This window comes from Drosophila simulans, chromosome X (assembly GCF_016746395.2).
Source record: "Drosophila simulans strain w501 chromosome X, Prin_Dsim_3.1, whole genome shotgun sequence".
NCBI classification, from domain to species: Eukaryota; Metazoa; Arthropoda; class Insecta; order Diptera; family Drosophilidae; genus Drosophila; species Drosophila simulans.
In genome coordinates, this window is record NC_052525.2 from 10,935,489 (window position 1) to 10,948,319 (window position 12,831).

Here is a 12,831-nt window from a genome sequence, read left to right on the forward strand (position 1 = left end):
CGATCAAGAAACATTTAAAATTTGTTTACAGTTTATCTGGGCAGGCGTCATATCTAATGTCGTTTTCTTTGGGCTTGCCTTCCAAATTATATAATGGACTCGACTCGAAAGCCATCGTGAAATTCGGTCTCAAAATTCGCCTTCTGTTCTCCTTTTTAACCCTTTTGCATTTCAGTTACAGTTGGCAATGGCCTATACCATCAAGTTGGACTGGATAAGGTGGATCTTGAAGCTTTGTGGCTCCCGACAATGTCGTCTTATGCGTAGGGTTCATTAGATTGTTTAGCATGAAGAATATTTCACAAAAGTTGTACCTAATCCTCACCAGATGATGATGCCAAGACGCGGATCTGCGCGCAGAGTCCCTGGAGACGCCTCATGCAATTGACCAGGAATAACTCGAGCAGTACTTCCGGTGGCAATGAACCCCGCAGACAGAACCCAAATAAGCCGAAGCCCAATAGCAAGCAAATCTCATACACCGAAGGACAAACACCTTTTAGGATCAACACACATCGAAATGGTAGCGTTTCAAAAGATCTAAATTGATTGAAATTGGTAATAATATAGCTTAAACGTATGGTAGCCAACCTAGTAAGATTGCATCCTTTGGTGAGAGACCAGGACAAAAGGACGAAGAGGCATAAGCGACGCCTTCCGTTTGAAAAATCAGCAACATTGCGGTTACACAATGCGCAGCGAAGAGAGGAGCAGCTGGCCAGGACCATGCTATCCCAGGATTGCAGTGGCTCTCACTCATCTAGCTCCACCATACCGCTTAAGATTCTTCAAATGACGCAAAGGGATCGCATGATGTCCTCCCAGCTGGTAATTGATGCGATGAGGACCAGGAATATGGAGAGAATGGTGCGCAAATCGGAGGCCAGGATGTTGAACGAGCGGGTCAAAAAGCTACTGGAGAAACAGAAAGAAGCTAAAGTGGAAGTGAAGAGGCAGCAATCGGACGATGACTTCACTGTTCCCAATCCAAAGATCATGGTGCCGGAACAGCGGCCACTGGAGGTCCAAGCGGTGGTGCAATTGCTAAAGAAGGCCATTTCCCTGGTCCATTTCGGTCACGAGGAGCCCTGCAAGGTGAAGGATGTACGGATCTCCAGGATGCAGACCAAGCTGGACATAGATGGCCTGCATCCTTGCGGCAGCTCTATTGATTCCTTCGCCAGCACTGACAACCCGCAGTCCTCCAAAGCCTACCACATGCGCATTCGCTGCACCAAGAAATCGGAAATCCAAATCAAATCCAACTCTCAGCAAATAGCCGCCAGTCTGATGAAGGAGGAGCAGAGGCGCCTGGATCGATTGAGGGCGGAAAAGGTGCAGTTAATCGGGTGTAAGGATAACACAAGACTGGGTTTCATAAACAGGAATGAAGGTGATGGCAGGCAGGCAAACTCCACACATCCTGCCACATCCTCCAAGCCAACAGATCTGAACATGAACTCCTCGATTGTCGATCCCAAATCTTTTCTCACAAAAGTGCTCGATAAGAAGGAGGTTCTGTCGGTTGATCAGGTTAATAATTTCGTGGAAAATCCGGATGTCTTCTCAAAGGCACCGAAAAGAAAACCAGCGACCAAGTCCAATGGAGGACCTGCTAAACATTTGCCACAATGAAATCGCATGCTTCAAACTATTTTATATATATAAAAAAAAGAACCTGTTAAAAACTCCACAAATTTATAACGTTTGTTGTGCTTTATGCCTAAATTAATTTGAAAATTTAATCCCTTGGTTTGGAAAATGCAATAAAATTAAAACATAAATCATAGCAACATTGGACTTCGTTCCACAATTTATATTTATTTCTTACGTTTATGCTTAGCTTAATTCCTTTAGGTTTCATGGTCTTTCGTACAATGAATCTATTAGCTCCGAGTTATGTTTTCATTCCACCAGAGATCCAATCCTCCAGATTATCCTGGTAATTAACTTAAGTGAAGCAAACTGCTGATTGAGTGCTGATTGCACCGGCGTATTACTTTCTTTGGAATGGTTAAATTAGCCTGGTATATATCCAATCTGAATGATTATGATGCCATAGGACAAACTGCAGCTGATCAAAGCGAATGCACATCGCATATCCATTCGGAACATGCCCAAAACCTTGTTTTCTGGCGATGATCGTCTAATAGCTCGTCTCAAAGCGCACATTTCCCACTAGAAAATGAATAAGTATTAATTAATATAACTTATTCGAATTATATAATATTCCTACCTGTCTGTAAGTCGTCCTGGAAGAAGCCTCATCCTCTGGACTGGCGCAGATTTGGTTCTCCTCGGTCAGAAGCTTTTCACAAACGACCTGGAGGAGCACGACGTCCCAAAGGATGACCAAAAATGAGACGGCTGTGAGCAGCATCTTCAAGCCCCTGCCACGCAGGCCCAAGGCGTCGTGCTTCTGGATGAACATGGTGTAGCCCAGGTAAATGGTGGCCGTGTTGAAGAACACCAGGTGAATCAAGGCTATGGCCACCAGCCAGGCGAACATGCGATGCACCCGCCTTCCAATCCTCAGCAGTCGCTCCCGTCTGCGCAGCTGCTTCATGAGGTCGCTGTAGGAGTCGTGCTCCTGCTGGCCGTTCAGACGCAGTGCCTCCGACAGGTTGAGCAGCAGCAGAACATAGACCACCTGAATGGCATCCCTGGCCAGTGAGTTGTAGACGAAGTACAGATTGGCCAGTAAATCGTAAACATTGAAGGGTCGCAGGCCCCAATGCATGATGGCACTTAGGGCAAAGTTGAAGTTGTGCAAAAAATTGTAGAACTTGGCCAGAAAAGCCAGGCAGTAGAAGCGACTGTGCTCCTTGAGCTGCAGGTCCTGCTCCAAAATAGTGGACACCTCGTTGTACGTCTGGCACACCTGCCGTTCAAATAGAAGGTGCAATAAGGTGCTGGTCACTGCCATCAGTAGCTGCTGGAATACGTTGCAAGTGGACACCTGCAATTTGTTTGCAATTGATATGATAAGTATGTTATAGTCTCAGATTTATTCTTACCTGATTCACGAATCCCTGCCGCCTAAACATGCCCTCCAGGAAATACGTCATGGCGTATCTATAGTAGGCGTAGAACGCCACCAAGTTGATGACCATCAAAAGCCAGTCGTATGTCTGCAGAATTCTCGAGTGAACCAGACGCCGTCGAGTGGGACTGTAGTAGTGGCTGGAGAATCCCAGGACCACTACCAATCCCATCCAGAAGCGCAAAGCCAGGCGGCACAACTTGCCCACTCGCATGGTGGCCGGCAACTAATTGGCTGGCTCGACGCCATCGTCCATCGTCCCGAAAGTAGCACAACGACCACCCATTGATGTCCTTATCTGAGCATATGTACAATTGGACTGCTATCTTCGAAGGACACACCTCATTCAAGAGAAGAAACTTCAACGTCATTAGTTAAACGCTTTTATTCAGCTGCATTAGGAACAAGTATTTGTGGTTCTAAAACTATTAAACATTTTCTAGACTTAAAAAAAAACAGAGCTAAGCATTTTAAATTCGGCTTGTTGTGATTATTGTTGATTGAGAACTAACTAGGACTTCTTGCGCAGATACAGATCGAACTGCACCAGAGTTATGAAGTAGGAAAAGGCGGTGACAGCAATCAGGTACACCAATCGGCGATCCAGGTGCAAAAGTCCACACAGCATGGGCGGTTGGTAGTTGAGCAGCTCCAGCGAAAGGTGTTCTATCTGAACGAGATGTAAACAATTCATTAAATAAGTAAATACTTCTGAAGATTCAATAAAAGCCGGTTGTCTATGATAAAAGAAAGCGTGGTGAAAAAAGGAGCTTCAACTCTACAACTCAAAAGTATAAATGCTATAAGTAATCTTAAAATGGTCATAAAAGTACAAGAATAACTGTTTTGTGCAGCTATTTACCACTACTAACTATCCTCATCATTTTTTGACGGATTTTGAAAAAATAATTTTTTGGTCGATTTTCGCATTTTCGGTAAGGGGTAACATCATCAAAATTTGCGAAAAATGGCAAAAAATTAGAAATCCAAATTTTAAACACAGTTTGATTGGAATTTTAAATACGAACTCAACGAGGTATGGCAATCTATATTTGGATTATTATTTCCAAAATGTTGGCCAAAAAACTAAATATTTTCTTCCTTTAAATCTTGAAAACGACTTTTGGCCAAAAATACGATTTATACAAAGTGTGTTTTTCTCATAACTTGTCTAAAAATGGTCATATAATCACAAGAATTACTGTTTTGTGTAGCTAATTACCTCTACTAACTATCCCTATCACTTTTTGAAGGATGTTGAAAAATTCATTTTTGGGTCTATTTTCGCATTTTTGGTAAGGGGTAACATCATCAAAATTTGCGAAAAATGGCAAAAAATTAGAAATCCAAATTTTAAACACAGTTTGATTGGAATTTTAAATACGAACTCAACGAGGTATGGCAATCTATATTTGGATTATTATTTCCAAAATGTTGGCCAAAAAACTAAATATTTTCTTTCTTTAAATCTTGAAAACGACTTTTGGCCAAAAATACGATTTATACAAAGTGTGTTTTTCTCATAACTTGTCTAAAAATGGTCATATAATCACAAGAATGACTGTTTTGTGCAGCTAATTACCACTACTAACTATCCCTATCAATTTTTGACGGAATTTGAAAAATTAATTTTTGGGTCGATTTTCGCATTTTCGGTAAGGGGTAACATCATCAAAATTTGCGAAAAATTGCAAAAAATTAAAATTCTCAATTTCGAACGCCAATCGATTGGGAATTAAATTACGAGCTCAACGAGGTATGGCAATCCATATTTGGATCATTATTTCCAATATTTTGGTCAAAATTCGTGCTCTTGTATGCAGATTAACTTTTTCCTTTATATACATTTTTTTATTTTTTAGTGGCTCACCTCCCTGGTCAGTCGCTCGTCCATTTCCCGCGGCTCTGCGAATCTCCGCATGGTCAGAGCCACCGCCTCCAGCTCCAGCTTGATGTGCTCATTGGTCAACGTAACAATATAGGTGTCTATGTAGAAGCCCGTGGCGTAGACCGAACCCACAACCACCCGATAGCTGACCTCCTCCAGCGACTGTTTGGCCAGCATGTGGAACAGGGTGTAGAAGTTGGTCAAGTTGTTGATGAGCGTGCTCAGCATGAGTCCGATCAGCTGGAACTGATGCATCCGAAAGCTCTCGCGCTGCAGATCGTGGATCTCCCGGCACCGCCGTCTCAGCTCTTCCAGGCGATCGCTCAGCTCACAGCAGTGATGGAGCAGCATTCCACCGGGTCTCAGACCATCCATCTCATCCCTAAGCGATCCCAACTGGAGATTGAACTGCCTGTAGTACTTGAGCACCGATCCATTGATCCAGTAGCAGTAGTCCGCCATGTTCTCCGTGTAGTTCCACAGCACAAAGGCGTAGATCGCAAAGTGGACTCGCACCTGGCTAACTGAGCCCTTGCCACCTTCGCCGTACTGGGCAAATATGCCACACACCTGGATCATCATCATCAGATTGATCAGGCAGAACTTGAAGTACATGAAGAACTCAAATGGTCGCTTGGGCTCCTGTGGAGCGTTCTGGAACTCGAACTCCAGATGCGTCCTCTGCATGGTGCACCTCTGGTTGATGGCCTCAAAGTGCACGGTATTGGCCACATAGGTCACAATTACGGTGGCATATTTGATGGCCGTATTGGCGAAACTCACATAGAACAGCAATTGCAAACGCCGATCCAGGGTATCAGTTAGGGTGCGAAAGTGGTAGCAGAAATATCCGGGCAATACCACAATCAACAGCATGCTGAATAGGTGACCATATGCAATCAGGAGCACCTTAACGCCACGTTTCAGCGCCCTTTGGGGCACATAGTCGATCACCACTTGTCCATAGATCAGGGCGTACACATGTCCATACCGATAGAACTTGAACTCGTGTCGCTCCCAGAAACTCTTGCGCTCATCCGGCGATGTCATTCCGGGTCCGCTTCACCCAGCAAACTGAGCAACTCCTTTTTAGTTGCGTGATGTGGGTAGTTAGTAGTAGTAGTTAGGAAGTGGGTACAGTGGACATGGAAGTGGTGCAGTCAGCGCCTGAATATTGGAGATGGCCGATATGGTAGGCTCGAAAAAGGATAGATAATCTCCTGCTAAGTTTCTATTGCATAGGAAGTATGGTTATATGGTAATAAATAGAATTGAGCTATTCCCTTAAAATTAAGCAACTTAATTTAAATTAGAAAAATACCAGCAATTTATATTTATTACCAATTTACTGAAAGGACTTAACCAGCGCAATTATGGAACCCGAAGTTTGAAGAATCTGCAAGAGAGTGGGTTAAAATTGATTAATATATTTGTTATTATTTTTACCATTATTCTGAAGAAACTTACCGCAGCAAAGGTAGCCAACGATGGCGAAAAGAATGGCACCGCCATGGAAACAGGACGCTGGGATCTGAGGATCAAAAGCTGAACGAGTCGACGTTGTTGAGGCTTAAAAAACTGCCACGGACAGGCGAACATGATGCGGCACAGACCAGTGCTCTATGGGCAGAGGATTTTGAAATCTATAGAATAGAATCTATCGCCGAACTCACACTTTCGGCCACCAGAGTTCCGCCATAGCAATAGACCAGCAGTTGACTCAAGGCGGCGACCGTGTAGGCCACATAGAGCAGGGCGCCCAGACCATTATTGCCCAGTGTCAGGAGATTAACCATGCTGAATCCAATCACCATGGCGGCGGACACGAAATGGGCCAGGGTGATAATGGTATAGCGATCCCGAAAAAATCTGGTCAAATCGATGATGGCATTGTGCCTGATGATCACCGATCGCATCTTCTGCTCCAAAGTGTAAAGCTGCACTGGCGACAGCTCCAAGTGATCTTCAAGAATAAATGGAATAATTTAAATATTTTCCTGGAACTTTTGCATACCCACTCACCGGTGTAGGGCCTAAACATTGATTCTATCTCCGCCTGGAGCACTTCGAAAAGAGCTGATAAGTGGGCACAGAACTCGAAATAAAAACCATCACAGCCGCCGAACATAAAGATGGTCACATAGCCCGTATAGGCAATGAACACGTAGGTCAGGGGAAAAAACGGATAGCTTAGCAGAACTTTGGGCATTCTTTTTGCCAATAAATGATATAATTGCATAGGATATAGTAAGTCAAGTTAGTCAGCATATCATACTAGATGCATCTGATATCATCTTACGTCATATTGAAGGGCGTAAACCAGACGAAGTCCTCGTAACGATTCTGGAGGTACAATATCATTGCGATCAGGATCGGCTTCAGGTTGTAGGTGGTGCAGGTGAAGAATCCGGCTGACAGGGGCCAGAAATTGATGCGGGCCGCCATGGCCGAGTACCTCAGCCGGATGTCCCGCTGCTCGGGTCGCTCCCATTTGGGATCGAAGAGCAGGCCCCTCAGGCGGTTCCACATGATGGAGAGATCCCGACGAAAGCGCAGCATGAGGAACATCTTGAGCAGCGTGACCGCCGATGTGCCAGCTGGACAGAGGGTCTCCAGTGCCAAGGTAATCTGCTGTCCGTCTAGGAAACGCATGCCAGCATGCAGTTCGGTGGCCACGCCAATGGCCAGGATTGCGAAGTGAATTAGGGATCTCCAGGGCCAGGTGTCACCAGTTTTTCCCGGCCAATAGCCCATTATGTCTAAACTCAAGCGGGGCACGGCAAAAAAGTACACATCCAGCTCTTGATCGCGTTTCAGAAAGCGAAACCACTCGGACATGGTGGACATAACTGTGTGAGCGACATCCTGGCAAGGAATACTCCTTATATAGCCAGTAGTTGTAACCCTCTTTCATAACAAGTCTTGCATCCAAGCTAATTGACTTGTTATTCGGTTAAAGTTTGGCCAAAGTTAGAACAGTAACTTTTGCATAAGTGGTGCATACGGTCGGGGTCACCTTCTCGATTTCCTTTGGATTCGCGAGCTCCACTTGTTATACATGGATCGGGTTGGACGACAGGCACAAGTAGCCGGGAACGAGTCGCAATCAGAGCTAGTGCATCAATTAGCGCTAGCCGCTAATTTCAGTAATCAAAATACAAACAAATCAAGATTAAGACACTCGGACATCGGACTCGACGAATTCGTGCGTTTTTAACTAATCTCTAGCCCACTCACGCACAGCATGAGGTTTCAGGAGCGGATTCGGTTAGGCTAGCTCTGGATACCATCCATTGGAAATTATCACCAAAACGGAGTGTGGAATTTGCTTACATCGAATGCGGGTCAAATATTATAGCTAAGTCATCTGCTTGCAGTTTCCAATGATTGCAGTCTATCATCTTATCTATTTTCTTGTTTGTTGTTTTGTTTGCTGCTTGCATCTTATGTATGTACATATGTAATGTACATGTTTTTATCATCGAGTTAAACATATTCGCGACTTTACCTCATACTAATCAGTTGCAAGTTGAAGGGATGACCTTGATGATTCACATTGATAAGGGTAAAAGCAGAAATCTGGTGCCAAGCAGGTTGGATATGTTCCTGTTTTGCTTGTATCACGTGATTTAAGTGCGAGCAATGATATATTTGGGATTCTGGTTTTGGAATAACATTATCAGTAATACCCTGGAAGATGCCAGTTGTACTAGAAGGGGTTACTTAGTTTTCTAGATCATAGGTCCAAAGTTCAAGTCCGAAACTGGATTGTATTGAAGTTGGAGCTTGGGAAGACCTTAGCCCCTCTACCCGTTGGAATCCGCACCTGTTCGCCCCTATGCCCATCACCTGCGGAGTCATAAATCATGCAAACCTGTCCGCCGCTGTGTGTTCGAGTTCGAGTTTGCGTTTTCGAGTGCGACCATTGATGTATTGAAGTTTTTTTTATTTTTATTTTTGTCAACGCCACAGACGAGTCTAAGTTATTTTTTCTCTTTATGCCACTTTTTTATGTAGTATATATACTTAGATTGGCAGCGCACGTTCCTCGGCCCGGTGACGTCAGCGGTGGCACGCACACAACTGTAGGTATTGGTTTGGTTTGATAGCTTTTATTTTTGTGCGTTTGATCGGGTTTGAAAAAAGCCGCGACGCCGTCGAAGGTCGATCTAGAGCAGCGATAAGGTCACTCCACAAGTTCAGGCCCCAAAAAGGTTCTTCTCAAAGTTTAAATCAAAATAGGGAAATGTATATTAAGGTAGTTAGAATAAACTCCCAGAAGTGCAATAAAATGGAGACACTAACTTAATATGTTTAATAATATAAAATAGCCGGATTTAATGGCCAATTTGGAGCTTTCTTGTCCACTCCCCCCCTCGTAAATGCAAGGGCATCAAATTGATTTAAAACACTGGATGATCATAGTAATGATGATGGGTAAATTGCTTGATTCGCGGGATTGGGATAGATTTGATGGGCATAATTGCAGCGGCAGTGCCGAGCACCGAGCACCGAATGGCTAGCAAATTGAATCAACGCCAATTGCCCAGTGGTTGCCCCTTTTCCATTTTTCTAGTTTTCACTTGGCTTAGCATCAGCAAATCGCAACTTTCTAGCAACTGAGCTACCCCAGCCCGCTAAGCACGCACACCCACTGCTTCACACGCAACACGGATACAGTAAAGCTCCGAAAATGAGAAACAGGATTTCGGACTTCGTAGTTCCAGTAGTTCCCACCTACAGTTATTGTAATATTTTCAGTTTTATATCAATAAATAAATCATTTATATTAGAACTTTAACTTTAGAAGAATATCGATATCAAGGATCTAACATGCCCGGTGTCCACTGTACTGGCACGGATAGAGAAAAGGGAAGCATTCCCAGCACTCAGCTCAATTGAGATGGCCTGACATTGTTTTTGAAGAGTCACCCGGAATCACCAGAATCCATCGAGGGAGCCGAGCCGCCATAAATTCGGATGAGGAGGGGCTTGGGCACGGGATTTGGGGGTACGAGAATATCCGATTACGCCGGTCTGTTTCATGACAAGCCGATCTAAAGCAAACCCAACTCAGCTGGCCCGGCACCCCAAATATCCCCAGAACCATGCACATGACTGTTAGATAAGTTTATTAAGCGTGCGGGCCCGAAACTCAAACTGAAACCGAATGCGAATGCGAGTGCCATAAAGAAGTTAAGCAATTCAGACAGTTTAGAGCATAAATTGTTTAATAGAGTTTATACGCCAATTGGGGGCATAAAGAGTGTCGCATTTTATAATTCGGTTTTTTTCTCGTTCTTCTTTTCACTCCGAACTGCAGACGGCCATCCCCATACAGCAGACTATCCAGATAAGCGGAAAGCTAGAAATACGTAACACTGTTAAAGTTCAGGGTTCCCGGCGGGCTATAGAAGCACTAGAGCTGGTGGCACTTCCAATCTTTGACTGGCGGCGGCTATCGTCCATCGGGCGATGAGTTATGCAACTTTATGACGGTCCTCAAGTGGCCAAAACCCAAACAGAAGAAACTTAATGCGAAAAAGAACGAAATCCACTCGATCAAGCGATCAAGATAATCATTTGTCGAAAATGGCACCTAATATTTCGATGACCCCCATTAGGGTGCTGATAACGATTCCAGAACATTACGTGGAGTTCACTGGAACTCAGACTACAAATCTGCAAGCAAGATGTGAAAGCCAGTTAATAATTACAATTAAAATGGCACGTTTTCTAACTATAAACAAAGCTGCTTCTGTTAATTGTCCTATTGAATGAAACCATAAAAACGTAGCAATAACTAATTATACGGTAAGGTACAAAGATAAATAATTGTAAATATAAATACCAGTTAAATAAAGATAACGAAACAATACTAAATGTGACACCAACTATTAGCATCCATTTCAGTGTATTCTCTCAATTTCCCACCGCCGGGATCTAGTCCAGAATCGGATCCAACCGAACTGGTGACCCCGATGAACTGACGCTGCTCGATCGGAAAACTGGCGCCCAACGCGGGGCCTAAAAATAGACCAAATGCCCGATGATGATGGGCCTCGATGATAAATTGTGCCGCTTGATGATCGCCAATTAAAGTGGCGAAATTAATGCGAAATATGAGAAGTGGTAATGCCAATTCAAATTCCCCATTTACCACAGTCTGCGCCAATCAATTAGTCATATATATGTGTATAAATGGGAGACCATATAGTTTCCGCTGCCTTCACCTACTTACCGCTAAGTCGGTTATCGATGCCACGCGTCGCCGGCTCTTCCTCTAGCCGGGTATTTATGGTGGGCCACCTCCTGGGCTCCTAATCTTGGCCAGCTAGCCAAGTTCGAGGCGCTATCGCAGATCAAAGTTTTTCGCGTTCCTTTTTTCTTTTTTTTGTTTCTCAGCTTTACGGGCTTTATGGCCCTGCGATTGCCTGGCCGTCGCCTAAGCCAATTTGAATGCAGCCGGCGAGAGAGAGGCTCGCGAAAAAGCCTCGTTAAATACGAGCAAACACCAGAAGACGGACGACGACGATCGACGGATGGATTACGGAGGCGGTGGACAGAGGCGGGGGGCAGTGGACGGAGTGGGGTGATGACCGCAGCGGAAAACGCATGCGCGGTTCACGTGATAGCCAGATAGCCAGAGTTGGCAAATTAGCCGATTTTTTGGCAAAATATTAATATTTTAAGTATTATTAAAAATTAAAATAAATGATATTTATGATATCATATATTAATACATTAATATTTCAGCTAATATCACTAAGTTATTCAGTGGGGAAACAGCTATAAACAAAGCTTGAGTAAAGATAACTTACTAATATCACGCATACGCCATGTTGTCTGCGTTGATTCACGGAAATTGCTTTATAAAATATATATATAAGCTACAAAATTATTAAATGCATTTCCTAAATGACTGAATGAGAAATTTTGATTAATTTACTTACTAATTGTGAGAAACTCAAAATGACGTATCACTCATACGCAGTGTGGGCCACACGTGATGTATGATTAATTTAATGGCACATTGCTGAAATTACGCATTTAGATTTAAAAAACTGTAGTACCCAAGGAATTTCAAGCCAAATTTGTTATATTTTCTTAGCCATCTCTGAGCGGAATCGAAGACGCAGCCGACGATTAATAGAAAATTATTTCACGTTTGCCTGTTTGTTGAATTTTATGTGTGTCTGTGCGTTTTCGACTGGCCGGCACATATGTTAATTGTGCATTTAAAATTGAAATAAAATGTAGCTTGTCGCAATTTATTTGATACGTGAAATTGTTGTTTCTTTTGACCGTCTGCCCGTCCAGACGTTTTTATTTGCGTTTAAATTTAGATCAGCTGGCGAATGGCTTACACCCAAGGAGAAAATGAGTTTATCGAACTATGGCCAAACATGGCCATCAAAATAAAATACTCGCGGGATTTTAAATGTAATAAAAAGCGGTGTAAATTAGGCATTGTCTGTTTGCTCAGCACAAAATATATACTAATATTAGTTTTAAGGTAAAAATAAATAAACTTGGCTGTTTTATTTAGCACCTCTTTAGGAAGTAGGAACAACTCCACGAGAATCTGATTTCCACTTACCATTTTAGGCAGTGGCTTGTCAAATATGGAAAACTGCCCTGATAAGTTGTAAATTCCGTTCAATTTACATTACCGCCTAGACGCAGCCATAAAAAACCGAAGCGAACAATTAGCCTTTTTGTGCCAAACTCGTTTGCAATTAACAAATTCACACCTTCGCCTGGCAAACATGGCTAACATTTTGCGTTGGGTGTGTGTGTGTGTGTGTGTGTATGGGTTCAGGATTCGCAGTTGGCAATTTTTTCTTTCTTTTTGTTTGTATTTGTTGTAGGGGGCTTCGGCGGGGGTCTGTCACTTTTC

At 43.4% G+C, this 12,831-nt stretch overlaps 4 protein-coding genes and 1 long non-coding RNA gene across 6 annotated transcripts; 2 read left to right on the top strand and 3 right to left on the bottom strand.

The window, feature by feature from the left end:
• The first annotated feature begins 46 nt into the window (after positions 1-46).
• Positions 47-1,697, top strand: LOC6740082. The gene is made up of 3 exons (XM_016181078.3): positions 47-263; positions 329-523; positions 587-1,697. The coding sequence occupies exons 1-3, from the start codon at positions 188-190 to the stop codon at positions 1,633-1,635; spliced, it is 1,320 nt and encodes a 439-aa protein (XP_016038928.1). The 5' UTR covers positions 47-187; the 3' UTR covers positions 1,636-1,697.
• A 146-nt stretch (positions 1,698-1,843) lies between these two features.
• On the bottom strand, positions 1,844-3,257 carry LOC6725672 (putative gustatory receptor 10b). Its single transcript, XM_016172734.2, has 3 exons — positions 3,018-3,257; positions 2,237-2,959; positions 1,844-2,178 (listed from the first exon to the last, which is right to left on the bottom strand). The coding sequence occupies exons 1-3, from the start codon at positions 3,255-3,257 to the stop codon at positions 2,020-2,022; spliced, it is 1,122 nt and encodes a 373-aa protein (XP_016038929.1). The 3' UTR covers positions 1,844-2,019.
• A 156-nt stretch (positions 3,258-3,413) lies between these two features.
• Positions 3,414-6,005, bottom strand: LOC6725673 (gustatory receptor 10a). The gene is made up of 2 exons (XM_016172733.3): positions 4,914-6,005; positions 3,414-3,713 (listed from the first exon to the last, which is right to left on the bottom strand). Exons 1-2 carry the CDS (start codon positions 5,979-5,981, stop codon positions 3,555-3,557), a joined length of 1,227 nt encoding a protein of 408 aa, XP_016038930.1. The 5' UTR covers positions 5,982-6,005; the 3' UTR covers positions 3,414-3,554.
• A 206-nt stretch (positions 6,006-6,211) lies between these two features.
• Positions 6,212-8,513, bottom strand: LOC6725674 (odorant receptor 10a). Its single transcript, XM_016172732.3, has 5 exons — positions 7,231-8,513; positions 6,954-7,141; positions 6,605-6,894; positions 6,399-6,551; positions 6,212-6,327 (listed from the first exon to the last, which is right to left on the bottom strand). Exons 1-5 carry the CDS (start codon positions 7,776-7,778, stop codon positions 6,277-6,279), a joined length of 1,230 nt encoding a protein of 409 aa, XP_016038931.1. The 5' UTR covers positions 7,779-8,513; the 3' UTR covers positions 6,212-6,276.
• A 1,376-nt stretch (positions 8,514-9,889) lies between these two features.
• LOC120285240 lies at positions 9,890-10,809 on the top strand. 2 transcript variants are annotated; one of them, XR_005544507.1, is made up of 2 exons: positions 9,890-9,942; positions 10,255-10,809. It is a non-coding gene; the product is annotated as an uncharacterized LOC120285240 (long non-coding RNA). The 2 variants fall into 2 exon arrangements; XR_005544506.1 differs by lacking the exon at positions 9,890-9,942 and adding an exon at positions 10,047-10,126.
• The last annotated feature ends 2,022 nt before the right edge of the window (positions 10,810-12,831 follow it).